At 46.2% G+C, this 13551-nt stretch overlaps 1 protein-coding gene across 3 annotated transcripts in view; it reads right to left on the bottom strand.

Moving 5' to 3' along the window:
- Positions 1–13551, bottom strand: part of LOC126534007 (peroxisomal ATPase PEX6-like) — a 95210-nt gene that overhangs the window by 31029 nt on the left and 50630 nt on the right. For all 3 annotated transcript variants that reach the window (XM_055072575.2, XM_050181220.3, XM_055072574.2), the window contains exons 14-15: positions 7272–7373; positions 2685–2755 (exon numbers count right to left, since the gene is read on the bottom strand). In XM_055072575.2, coding sequence (XP_054928550.1) covers positions 2685–2755; positions 7272–7373 — 173 coding nt within the window. The remainder of the gene's footprint in view (positions 1–2684; positions 2756–7271; positions 7374–13551) is intronic.

The following is a 13551-nucleotide window of genomic DNA, read 5'->3' as shown; positions in this document are numbered from 1 at the left end:
TGTTGCTACACTCTGAAACGGAGACATGCAGCGGCGCCGACCGGCGACTACCGCCAACGACGTCACAGCGGCCCCGACCAATCACGGGCAACAGCGGCGTTCGCGCGATGCCCTGAGGCGCTGGTGCGCGTTTTCTTGGAAAAACAGCCGCTTGCGTTTGTTTCCGCCCTTTTTGAACCAGATATTCGTGTTCAGGGGACTCAAAACTGTAGAATGCCGCAGAGAACTCATTTTTTTTGAAAAGTGTTTCAGCTTCCCTTTAAAGGGAAGCTGAAGAGTCTGTCGAATTCGATAAGACGCTCAAATACGGATGGGGGAACCTTATAAACCATGCACGTAAAATTTGGGGTGGGATTTTTCACTTACGAATGACGTAATCGTAGGTTAAAATTTCGCTGTCGCTCCGCCCCCCGTCGAGCGCCGCGCACTGCTGCTGACGCTGACGATGCGAGCGGAGACCGTACACCGTGGCGTAGTGACGTCAGCACTGGTGTTCCGCTCCTTCACCGTCTCTGCGAACGTGCCTGACCGCGCTTCTTTCTGCGTACGTGCCATCAAAATCTGCCTCGCTCGAGCCTGCATTCCTTTGTTTGTTTGTATGTAGACTGGTAGTTGACGTGCGCAACATCAATTGAAGTGGTGGGCCGATCATGCCGGCGTTCTGTGCAGCCTACAGCTGCACGAACACCAGCGGTGGCGAAGATGTTCCATTACTCCCCGCAAGACAAGAAGCTTGCAGCTAAGTGGGAGGCTGCTGTGAATTGAAAGAATTTCAAGCGCTCAAGAACAACAGTGCTTTGCTCTAACCACTTCTGTGACGATGATTACTACCAGAGTTTATCAATAATGCGTGAATGAGTGAGAGTATGACTTGCTGCTAGCAGGCTTTCTAAATACAGTGCGAAAAGGTCGGGGCAACGAACGCACAAAGGCGGGATGGGTGCGGGCGGACTGATGGTAACTGGTCTTGGAAGACCTTATGAATACACGAACTCGTCCAAACCTGGATTTTGAGTTATTGCTAGCTCCTTCGTGTTAGCATGCTGAACGGAAGGTACATGTTCATCTCCCACCCTTGATGCAGGTTTCGTTGCAAACCACCGTTAATTTTCTATTCGCACGTGTGTTGTGAAACAGCCAACATGCAGGTACCATAATGCAGTGCAAGTGTAAAGTTTTCATGTGTTTGAAAGCCGGTGCATGCCAGGACGCTGCGCTCCCCCTCGCGCACAGAGAGAAACCGACCGTCTCACGTAGCCGACGGAATTCGCCGCCTTTACGGCTCCGGTTACGAGTAGCCCGCGGATGGCGCGCTGATGAAGGCCACTACACATGCTACAAGAGCCGGAAAACTTTTCCCGCATGTAAATCATCTGTGTAGATTGTCGACAGCTTTGGGGCAGCGCACAGATGCCGACGATCGCATCCCTGCTTACGTTCTACGAGGAGGCATGCAGGAACATAGCAGTACAGTTGTTTGCCCGGAAACGAACTGGATCGCTGAATAAAACTTTGCAAAAAACATGCTCACCAAAGAACGTCTCTAACACAAAGAAATTCTAACACTTCGCTTTCGTTCGCATCGAAAGTACTGCTTGCTACCAGCATCTTTTGCTTATTGGAGAGTCCGGCTATGTATACATGTAGGGAGCAACGCCGAACTACTCAGAGAAACGCAAGCTCTCAAAATTGACCATTACCGTCCAAACCACAGCGCCAAACCACCTTGCAACCTGCTTCATGTGTGGCGGCAGCGGCCGGTCCGGATGAACACCAATGTTGACGTCACGAGGCGCCCGACCAATCACAGGTGGAAACAAGGCGCACGAGCTGCCCGAGTCTGCTGCTGCACTTTTTGTCGAAATAAAATCTGTTTGCGCTTTCTTTCGCTCAATTTCTATGCGATATACGAATTCGGAGGGTTGAAAACCATTATGTACAGCTCTTCATTCATTTTTTCAGGAAAACTCTTCAGCTTCCCTTTAATGGTTTCAATATCAAACTTCTGTGCTAGAGGTCCCGCGTTCGAATCGTGCCATCGGACAATTTTAATAATGTTTATTTATTTGTTTATTACATAGTACTTTGTTGAAACTGACCAATTTATGTAATCATGGAGCCGTTTGAAACCAGAATGACGACGTTTAGGCAAACTCATGCCCTTCCCATAATTCCCATGCTGGTACAACCGCCTCGACTGCAGCTTCTGTAGGCACTAGCGCCAGAGTTCCCTCTAGTTAATTCTAAGTAACCGCACATTCTAGGCTATGAGTCACTTCCGGCAGGTGCTAATGCAACATTTTTTTGTTTTGTTTTTCAGTTTCAGTTTCAAAAACGGCTATTTTCGCTACCATTTTGCAAAATTTCCACTTGCATTTCAAACGTAACGTTTTGCATGGAGGCTCCTCTACATCTGCCCTACTACGCTTCTTGCATGGTCCAAAACTTTGTTGCACTTTGCCCTTCAGACACTGCCATCGCCATATCAACTGGCGGGGGTCAGGTCCAAAAGCAGTGGTTTCCATTACAATACATTTTTGTTTGTTTCTTAAAAGAGACAATGTGATTCAGTGTGGTGCAATGCAGAGAAGGCCACAGAATTAAAAAAGAACAAAAGAAAAATAGATAAGAAGGCAGCGGCACGGTTGTTATGCAGTGAAGTGCAGCGTGCCCTAAGTACTAACCGTGTGAGTCTTGCATAGGCCCGAGCTGTGGCCTGGCCCACCAGTGCACACAGGTCACCCAGGTTGAAGCCCTGCAATAGTGACATGCACACACACACGTATAGTACTCAGTGCTTTTAGAGGGGGAACAAATGGCTAGGTTAAAATGCCCCAGTCCAAAGAAATATATTCACCTATGTCCCTAGATTTGAACATAAGACCCTCGTTGTGCAAAACGTGTGACCTGAGGGCATCTTAATGGCTGTTTATTAAATGAGTCCAGAAAGAACAGGCCATTGAAGAACCGGCTATCCCCACGATGGCAACATGATAATGATGATGACTCTAACAAAGATGTCAGTGCAGGCATAACTAAAAAGAATGGGAGACGCAGTGAACCCAGTTTTGAGATTTTAATGGCTGTTGCGGTAAAAGTGTTTGACTGGTGGCATTGAACTGAATATGAATAGTATTAGGAATTGTTAGAAATGACAGTACTATACTACTTCCTGTGGCTGGCATCTCTCATACTGTGTGTACTCAAAATTACAAGTGAGAGAGGAATTATATATGACCACTAAAATAGAATAGTAATTCATGCCATTGCTTAGCTGTTCTCCTGATTGGTGTTTTCAGCAACTTGTTTTTCTGGCTTGCTATGACCGGTCACCATAGGTCGGCAGAACAAGCGGGTCCTCACTGACCAATATTTTCGCAGGCTCTGTATTCTCTCACACTCGCTGGTACTCACTTCCTTTCTTACTCACGCCCGTGCATACTACTCACAAACATTCAGTCGTGTTCATAATCTCCTTCATTACCACTTACTGGCACCCACTCACACTCATGTTCCCATCCACTACCGCTCACAGGCCCTCGCACACATAAATACATACTCACTTCCACTCCCACTCGTCAAGTCACACCTGTCCATACTCACTCACTAGTGCTATGTCTCTAGCCTGTGAAATGAGTATGAAATGAGCATGAGTCAGTACACTCGTGAATGAGTATGGCAAGCTTACATGTAGCTTGAAAGTAGGTGGGAAAGCACCTTCACTGGCAAGAGTGGTGCCTGCAAGGCCACTGACGGCACTTGTCACTCCAGTGTTATGAGATGCATGGTAGCTGCCAGGGCACCGTTCATTCTGCCCAGCAGCAGTTGCCTTGCGTGCTGCATCACACCAACATGTCGTACCCAACATGTCGTAGTTGAGAGCACAATGCTAAACCTAACTATCGCTGTCAGCGTTTCGCCCTTCGGGCGAAGCTGCCATGTTTTGTGGTACAGTCGACAGCCATTTCAACAGACTGTAATAATCCAGTGAAAAAAGTTTTTTCTATCCAAACATTTGTTCCTCTAGAAAATTTGCCCCATGGTATGCTGCGAAATGGTGGAACTTTGCATGTACCGCTGTTTAACCCGACGGCTATCGCAAAAACGATGAAAAGATTGAAATTAGAATATCCAGATAAATGGGCTTACGTGGTAATCATACTATACCAGGGAGCACAGTGGCTTGATGTCTGCCGTTTTCTGATGGCCGATTGCCAACAAACAGCAGTTTCCCCACACAAGGGGAATATATACACCCGCTCAATAACAAGATTAACGGCAGGCCAGCTCCCCGCATGGCCAACCAACATTTATAGAGCCAAGGTTAGTAGCAAAACTCTCCGCCCCTGCTTAACCTCTCGCGAGGCACGTGGACGACTTCTGGTTACAGGGCTTTGGCGCCGCAATGGGCGCCGCAATGGGCGCCCACTAGCAGACGACAGAACACGAGCGACAGTGGCACAGCCAGCACACTGTTGCATGGAGATGTTCAAGAAATGCAGGATTGTTTATTTTACAAACTGTAATGCTACTGGGACATCTCTTTGAGCTATGGTCAAGATAAAAATTTTGGTAACGTTTAGCGACTTAGCAGCAAGAACTGCATGTGGGCAAGGCGGTGTCACTGAAATGGTGGCTTTCCACAGAACATGCGAGAAATGAAGATGTTCAATGGAAAAAGTGAAAAATTTTTAGGTTCTGCGGGGAACTATTAATAGTGCTCTAACTGCAGCTTACTTTCACGATGCCGTGTACCACTTCTAGATCTCAGCTGAAGTTACCGTATTTACTCGCATAATGAACACATTTTTCTTCCCGAAATATATCCACAAAATTGGGGGTTGTGTTCACTACTTGGGTGAGATTATGAGCGATTCTTTTTTTCCGAGGCCACCTCTAACAAAGTCAGTTTTGCCCAAAATAAACTTGCAAACATTCGCTTCAATGCAAACTGAGGGTCGAGAATGCAGCACGCACAAAGGTATGAGCTGCCATCGACTCAGCTAGCCCCCGACAGACTGCTGTGACGATAGGGCGCGCCACGGCCACGCAATGCGCAGTTGCTGTCAAAATAAAACACCGTGCCACCCTCCCCCCGGCGTCATGCATGTGACAGAAGACAGCGGGTTTCCTTCCCGCTTTCCTCCCTAGCACGTGGGAGATTGAGCCACAATTGTCGGCACCCCTCGGGTACGATTGTGCAATACGCAGTTGCTGCCAGAGTACAACACCGCCATCCCTAATCCCCTCCCCAACAGGGCCTTTTGGGTGATGAAAGAAGACGCGCAAGATTGAGTCATGATCGTCGGCTTCCCTCGCACACTTTCACTCCCACCTACACCATGCAGCATGCAGCAACGACAACGACGATGGCGAAAATGCGCCTGTAAAAAAAATTATGCAGTTTTACATGCCAAAACCACAATCTGATTATGAGGCACGCCGTATTGGGGGCTCTGGAATAATTTGGACAATCTGGGGTTCTTTAACGTGCACCTAAATCTAAGTACACGGGTGTTTTTGCATTTAGAAGATGCGGCCGCCGTGGCCGGGATTCGATCCCGCGACCTCATGCTTAGCAGCCCAACACCATAGCCACTAAGCAACCACGGCAGGTCCTATACAATTGCTACCGCAATAAAAGTAGGAGACACACTATGATTCGGCGTCCAACACAGCGTCAGACACAATCACACACGCCGGACACCATATCAGACGCTCAATCGTACCGTGTGTCTCCCACTTTACAGCAGCAAGTCTAAGCTGCGATCATTACGCGAGAAAAATAAAAAATAAAACACACTTCTTGATTGGAAAAGGGGAGGTTGCGTTCATTATGCAAGTGCGTTCATTATGCAAGTAAGTACGATAATAAATTGGCAACAACATTTCCTTCAGTAGTACCGAAAGTTGGGTGAGTTGGTATGCATTCATATTTAAGAAAGTTCCTAACAGTGTGAAAAGATGCAAACTGAGGGCAGAGAAAGGGCTTGTTTGGTCTATTTTCTCTGCTCTTTGTCTGAGTCCTTTCGCACTGCTTGAAACTTTCTAACTCACCGGAGTAACACAGTGGCTAAGTATGACATTGTGCTGCTCAACTTGAGGTCGTGGGCTCGACCTCGATCATGGTGGCCACATTTCGATGGGAGCAAAATGGACAAACACTCATGTACTTCGATTTAGGCGCACATTAAGAAACCTCAGGTGATCAAAATAAACCAGAGTGACCCTCTACGGCATGCCTCATAACGATAATGCACTTCTGGCACATAAAGCCCTGGTATTTATTTCATTTTACACTGATTCCGCAGGCATCACTGTTCCTATTAGTTGTTTCCAATCAGTATTTTTCAGCATTCTTAAACAGAAATATTATAGCTGTCTAATTTTACTCCTGAAAGAAAAGTAATTTTTTCTGGCAATGTATTAATGTGACTTGTATTTAGGATCCACAGAAACCAGTTTATTTGAAATAGTCTGCTTTTTTCTTTTAATACAGAGACATGCGCAATAGACCTTGTTCCCAGACTGCATGTTTATTTTTAGGTCCTATACACTAAAAGAATGGCTGTATAATTCTACAAATGCTATAACCTTATGTGACTTTTGACACTTGTATTAACCTCATGTACTTAAAGATGTACGTAAATCACAGTTTATTCACAATACACATAATTACAACATACTGCATTGCTTTAAGTACATCCTCAGAAACTCATCATGAAGAAGTTGGGCATCACAAACGCCCAATTTATCTGACTGTTTCTTGTCAAGGTGAGGAATCACTCTACCCCACGCCGCATGGAGATCCGGGTCGGGAGGAGCCCAACAGAAGTGGGGCGGCGTTTTTCACGTCCTGTAACCACTCGTGCAGTCAGACAACACATTGTCATATACTGCGCTGGCGTAGAAAGAGCAAGACAACTTTTCACAGACTGCTGAAACCGCAGGTGGCCACACTGCATCGCTGCAGCAAAGCACTAGTACGTTGTACTTACACCACCTAGACAAAATTTGCCCACAAATTTGTCCGTTGTACTTGATGGTCCATTATAACCAGGGTGTTAATAGCGGTATCTGTGGCACTGATAATATAGACACACTAAACTAGAAGAGAAGAATGGCCTGTTATATCCCGAAGTATGTTGTATGCAGATCCATTGTAATGAGCATGGACTGTATAAACAGTGGAAGGGTCAACATACAGACATGGCAAGAGCTGAAAAAAACCAACAACAGCCACTGCTGCGGTAAGAAAGACGTAGACTCACGGCTGTCCTCTGGGCCAGATAAGAGATGTCCACAGAGTTGTTCTTGGGCAAGCTCCACAACAACGCATCCAGCAGCTGGGCACGGCCTTCTTCGTCAGGGTACTGTGCACATGAGCGGGAAGAGCATTTTTTGAAAATCAAATCCAAATCATTTTACGGGGTTGAACGCCCAGGGTAACAACGAGCTATGAGAGATGTCGAAGTGGGATCATAATGAAGAAAAAAGCGTGAACGAGACAGGGATGCAAGAAAGACTACTCGCACTTACTCACAACCAGATTTTTCATTGAAACGCAGAACATATATAATTGTGAAGGCAGAGAAAAAAAGGGCTCACGGTAGCTTAGAAATGATTAGAAACTATTCAGGAAACATGACAAGTGGTCATGGACACAAACTCTATCTGAAAGTGAATGCGATACCTGGCTAACACATCCAGCACCTGTTCTTTTGATGTGAATTGCCTAACTAATTTCGCGTAATGTCTGAATATGATGCCTAGCCAGGATGATTGTGCTATTATTGCATCACGGTTGTATACAGTATATTCTGTATTTCTTTCAATAAAAAAGAATAGTTGTGAGTAAGCACTAGTGTCATTGTCTTTGTGTCCTGTCCCATTCACACTGCATTTTCATTATGACACCTTGCCAATTTGGCCAGTTGACGACTCTTGTGCCATAGTTGGGGGTCCGATTAATCTTATCTGTGTGGAACAGGCTCTTCACTGCAGACCTAGATATATAAGCACTACCTGCGCATTTTTTGCAGTATGCCCACATCAGTATGCAGTCGCAGCATTTGGGAATTGAACCATAACTATGTGCCCACCGGCCCAATGTCATGGCTACCAAGTCACTGTGGTGGGTAGAATATCGCTTCAAATATTTCGTCACCGCGCTTATAGAAATCGATCAATTTGATCAACAGTTTTCTTCTGTGTTGTTACACATTTACGTTAACATTCTTCTAATAGCAATATCGTACAGCATCTGAAATAATGAATGACTTTTAACTATTTGTCAGATCTGACAATTTTTGTTGGATTGGGGAGACTAGAAAAAATAAAACTTCGACTGGAGTTTTCGTCAAAACTAGCCTCCAGTGCTGCTAGAATGCTATCAATAAAAACACGCACGCTTTGGTTGACTCGCAAAAATTATTTTTAGGTGACAGCACCAGCAAAGACGCAGAAGCTTCTATCAGGTTGTCAATTTTCCAATCCGATGTATAGGCTGATTTATTATCTCAAACAACACTAGATGTTCATGAGTGTGTGTCATTTTGGTAATTGTGTTTGACTAATACCAAGTGCAACTTTATTTTTCTCACAGTGGGTTCCTTTCATCCATCAACGTTTCAACAGCACATGCACAAGTCATTACGAGCAATCCTTCCCGTCGAGCAGTGTTTTGACTCACAACAGAGCATGTAGTCGATTTCAGACCGACCTTCGGCAGTCTGATCCTCTGCATTTTGAAAAGCGCCTGTGCTGGTGGCCTTATTCATTGCTGTACAATATTGTGCAACACTCCACATCACTGTAAAGCAGGGTACAGGAACTCAAGAAAGCATGTGCCAGCTCCAGCACCAGTTGAATGCATGCTAGACCACCTTTCTCGCCCACAAAAGCTGACTGAACCCAATAATCAATTATGAGGAGGCTTCTGCATGCTCCCTGGCCTAACAACCATTGCTTTGCAAGCCTAAATATTGCAGTAAAAAACTAACCAGGTGCCTGCTGCAATCAGTAAAGCAAATTCTACCTATACAATAGGAATTTACCCATTTTTACAATAGTGCAGTCACTGCTTTATTGCATAGCATGGTGGCTAGTACTGACGTCAACAAATCATCACAATTTTTTCGTGTGGTCTGACTTACAAAAGTTGGGAGCTAGAACCAAGCGCATATTTTGTATATTTTAGATCTGTTTTACTCCTCAGTACTTATACTAAAAATAGCAAATTATTATTTTTATCCTTGTTTCTTGAGGTGTTTCTTTGAAGTTTCACATAAGAATTCTAAAAAATTGTCTGAACAACTATTACTGCTATACATCCATTCAAATCCTCAGTGATCAAGCCAAAATTTTATGTATTGCCGTATACGCTGTGACTACTACATCTTGAAATGACATGTTAAAACGTAAAATTACCGAAAATGAGCACATCTCTAGCCGTAATGAAAAGAGTTGAACAGAGTGTCTACCAAGCTGACATTTCCGAACTCCCTGAGTTTTTCAGGTATTTCCTGAGTGCCTTTGCGAAATTCCCTGAGTGACACCAAACTTTGTTTTATGTCAAGACAGGCTGGCTGACACCATGTTGCCCGATGCTGTCACTCCCTATACTCGCAGACAACTTTCTGTGGCAATGAAAGGGAAAGCTACGGAGGCAAAGCGCGCACAAGTGAGAGCGCTTCTGAAAAGAGTCCCGTGTTTTCATCCACATTAGCTTAAGCTGGGGAAGAGAAAACACAAACACCTTATTAGCAACAGTTAAAAATGCAAAAGTTTACTTATTCTGTGGCTTCCCCATTCCGCGTCTGGGCAAACGCGAAACCATCGCACGTGAAGCTGCGTCAATTCACCGTCCGTTTTAAGCAACCAAAAGCACTGTCAAACGCTGCCGGACTACTTGGCACGGTAAGACGTGCAGAAGCTCCGCGCCCCGCAGCTTTCCCTTCATTGCCATAGAAAGTTGTCCACGAGTATAGTAAGAATGTTAAGAAATAAAGAAAATGACTTAATCCAGTTTGAACAGTAAAGAGTAGTGTTTATTTTATTCAAAAAGAAAACAGAAGAGAAGTAAAATGCACAGCAAAAAAGAATATATGAAAAAAAAATGGTAAGACAAATTGTCGAACATTCCCAAATATATGAATAAAAAGGTGATGTATAGAGAAGCAAATATTTTCGAAGATGAGCTGTTTCTATCAACTGATAGCAAGCTCATTAGTGTGAGACCCAAACTTTGCCATAAATGAGATTCTCTCTCAACAGCTGGTAACCTCAACTGTCCTGACATACTCTCATCCCGCATACAACGCCTCAGTTACGTTTCACTACTTTAAAGAGTTTATTTTGGTTTGGATGAGGGATACCGGCGTCAGTAGACACTTTGTTTTTTGAGCTCAAGCTCATTGGAAGAAGCGGCGGCGCGGTTCCCTTTCCATGAATTCCTCAATGTGTACGTCCTTTCTGTTCATGACCTCCTTCCACAGTGCGTTTCCCCACGCACCATTTGAAGCATCCTCTTGGCCAATACAGTAGAATCTCGGTGATACGAATCTTAAGGGGAGGGGAAAATATTCGTATCACCCGAAATTTCGTATCACCAAAAAACGAGCAAAATCTGTCCCGAAACCATGAGACACGCACAAAAAAAAAAACATTTATTTACGAGCAAAGAAGTCGCGTATGTCCTTCTGCGTCTTCTTCTCCGCGAGGTCGGCCAGCAGAGAATTTTGGAAGCTGAAGAACTGGGCTGTGGTGTTCTCACGCACGGTCTCGGACGTCACAGCACGCCGCAGAATATCGAGAGCGTGCATGGTTTCGGCTACCGACGGTGCTTGCTCTTCACCATTTTGGCACTCATCTTCTTCATCGTCACTGGTCGAAATTTGAGGCTGCGACGATACATCCTCCACGATGTCTTCGACTGTGCGCAGACCACAGGTGACGAGATCGTCGTCCGCGGTGACGAAATCGTCGGCACTGCAGTCAGCGCCAAGCTGGTTCCAGACATCAACCGGAAATGGATCTGGCACTTGCGAGGTGGTAGCCACTGCGGATTTAAAAATCCCACACTTAGCGAAACAATTCGCGATGGTTGCAGGGGAGACGCGCTCCCAGGCCACTGCAATGAAATGCATGGCGTCCAAAGGCTGATCTGGATATTTGGGTCCTTGCGGTCAATCTTCGCAAGGAGGCGGCGCACCAACAAACCTTTAAAGTGGTGCTTCACGTTTCTTATAATGCCAGCATCCAGTGGCTGCAAATGACTTGTGGCGTTCGGGGGCAGGAATACCACTTTGATGCTCTGTAACGTCATGTGCTTTGGATGCGCCGCACACTGGTCCAGCAGCAAAACAATCTTTCTGTTCTTGCATGACATCCTATTGTCCAAGTATGTCACGAACTCCATGAACAGAGCCGACGTCATCCACGCCTTTTTATTGGCTTTATATGTGCAGGGCAAACGACCGGCTGCCTTGAAGCATCGGGGCTTTTGGTATTTTCCAATGACGGTCAGTTTCATTTTTTCTGACCCGTCAGTGTTGCAGCAAAACAAAACAGTCACACGCTGCTTACTTTTCTGTCCTCCCTGGCAGGCTTCGCCCTTGAAGCAGAGAGACTTTTCGGGCTGAAGGTTGTAAAAAAGCCTTGCCTCGTCAATGTTAAAAACATCGCGAGCGTCATATCCCGCGATGAGAGACTGCAGCGTGGTTGCCATCCAATCTTCAACGACGGAGGCGTCAACCTTTTTCCCTTCGCCGCAAACGGTATTGTAGGAGAAGTCATGCCGTGCCTTAAATCGGTGAATCCAACCACCAGAGGCCTGAAAATTTTCAATTCCAAGCGTGAGTGCGATGTCCGCAGCCTTCTCACGCAGAACTTTTCCGTCAACGTTGACGCCAGCCGCGGTGACCTCTTTAAACCATGTTAGCAGAACTTCTTCTAACTTTACATGGTGAGCAGTCTTCGCTTCTTTGGAGTTTACGCCAAAGTGCTGCACATTCTGCATAATTTGGTCACGCTGACCGACGATGGTAGACAGCGTAGAAATTGGCAGGCCTAATTCCTTGGCCATGTCAATGCGCCTTTTCTTGGGCTCTTCGTCCACCTTCTTCAAAATATCCAGTTTGTCCTTCAAGGACAGCGCCTTCCGCTTTCGCGACATCTTGTACCTTTCGGGCTGACGCGATCAATGCTCAACGACACACGCAAACAACACGCTGCACTTCCGTAGTCGTCGCGCACGAGGAAACAAAGAAGCGGGAGCTGCTGCTAGCGTGAAGATCTGCTCGCTGGCTGTCGCGGAAAGACGGGCGGAGCGGGCGCGCAGGGCCGCGAGAAATGTGGAGAGGACAAATCGCGCTCGGCCGGTTGGGTTGGCTGGTTCGCAAGGCGAACGGACCAATAAGCAGCGGCGCTAGCCTCGGGCAACAACAAAGTAAAAAGAAAAAAGCGAAGAGACCGCCCCCAAAAACGAGAGAGAGAGAGAAAGCTTCCCTTGCCTCGTTCGCCTCCCCGCTGACGCGGAATCCCAAACCGGCACGGGCGCACGCTGCGCCGGTCTTTTTTTTTTTTTTTGCGCTGGTGGTGGCTCGACGGTTGCGGTACCGAAGTTCGTATCACCCGGCGCGACGCGGAAAAGTGTTCGGAACATCCGAATTTTGGCCCATTGCACACAATGCTTTTGGGCGGGGGAATTTAACGAATTCGTATCACACCGAAATTCGTATCAGCCGGGTTCGTATCACCGAGATTCTACTGTAGTAATGTCAACATCAGATTTTACGGACTCCCTAGGGGTCGCGAAAACATTCGAAAAATCAGGCAGTCAGAAAAAATGAATGCATCTCTCTTAATGCCATTAAGGGCTAAACTTGCCGCAGGCACATTCGAAAAAGCTCTGAAGGCCTGCCAGTACACTTATTAGGCATATCAGTGCTTGTACGGGGACAGAAGATGGTGGGTGCATGCGTGTATAATTAAGGAATACATACTGTGTCCCGTGACAACTGCCTCTTCCCATGGTTGTTATGCTGCACCGCAATACTTTTGTGTACGCTTCACCGCGCAACAATGCTGTACTGAGGCAAAGCTGGCTTTTGAAAACCGTAACTATGCAACGGGCTGTGCTTTCCAAGATTTGAAGCCAACTGTGAGGACCACAAAGGCAGAGTTGGTGCCATTGCTAACAATAGCAAATTCTTTCAATGAAAAACATGGAACCGAACAGCAAGAAGTTTGATAGAGAACATCGAAGCAGCTCGGCCTAAAGCCCCTTAAACTTCGTAAAGTAGTGCCACGCTTTGAAGAATGCCGCTTCCTCCTCCAGCGCTCTGGCCGAAGCCGACGCCGCGTCGCTATTGGCCTAATGGCATCACGTGGCCCCTTGCGCCGGCTTCGTTTGTTTACAGTCGTGCTTCAGTGCCATCTTTGCTCAAAAGCGGCGCTTGTTGGCGGCATTCCTTCCGTTCCTATTCTGTGTTGTTTTGATCTTGTGAACACCTTGAAGGATGTTTTGTGGCAAGTGCGACGTCGCTTCAC

This window comes from Dermacentor andersoni, chromosome 7, assembly GCF_023375885.2.
Source record: "Dermacentor andersoni chromosome 7, qqDerAnde1_hic_scaffold, whole genome shotgun sequence".
In the NCBI taxonomy this organism is placed as follows: Eukaryota; Metazoa; Arthropoda; class Arachnida; order Ixodida; family Ixodidae; genus Dermacentor; species Dermacentor andersoni.
The sequence above is the reverse complement of the archived record's forward strand: the minus strand, read 5'-3'. Positions and strand labels throughout refer to the sequence as shown.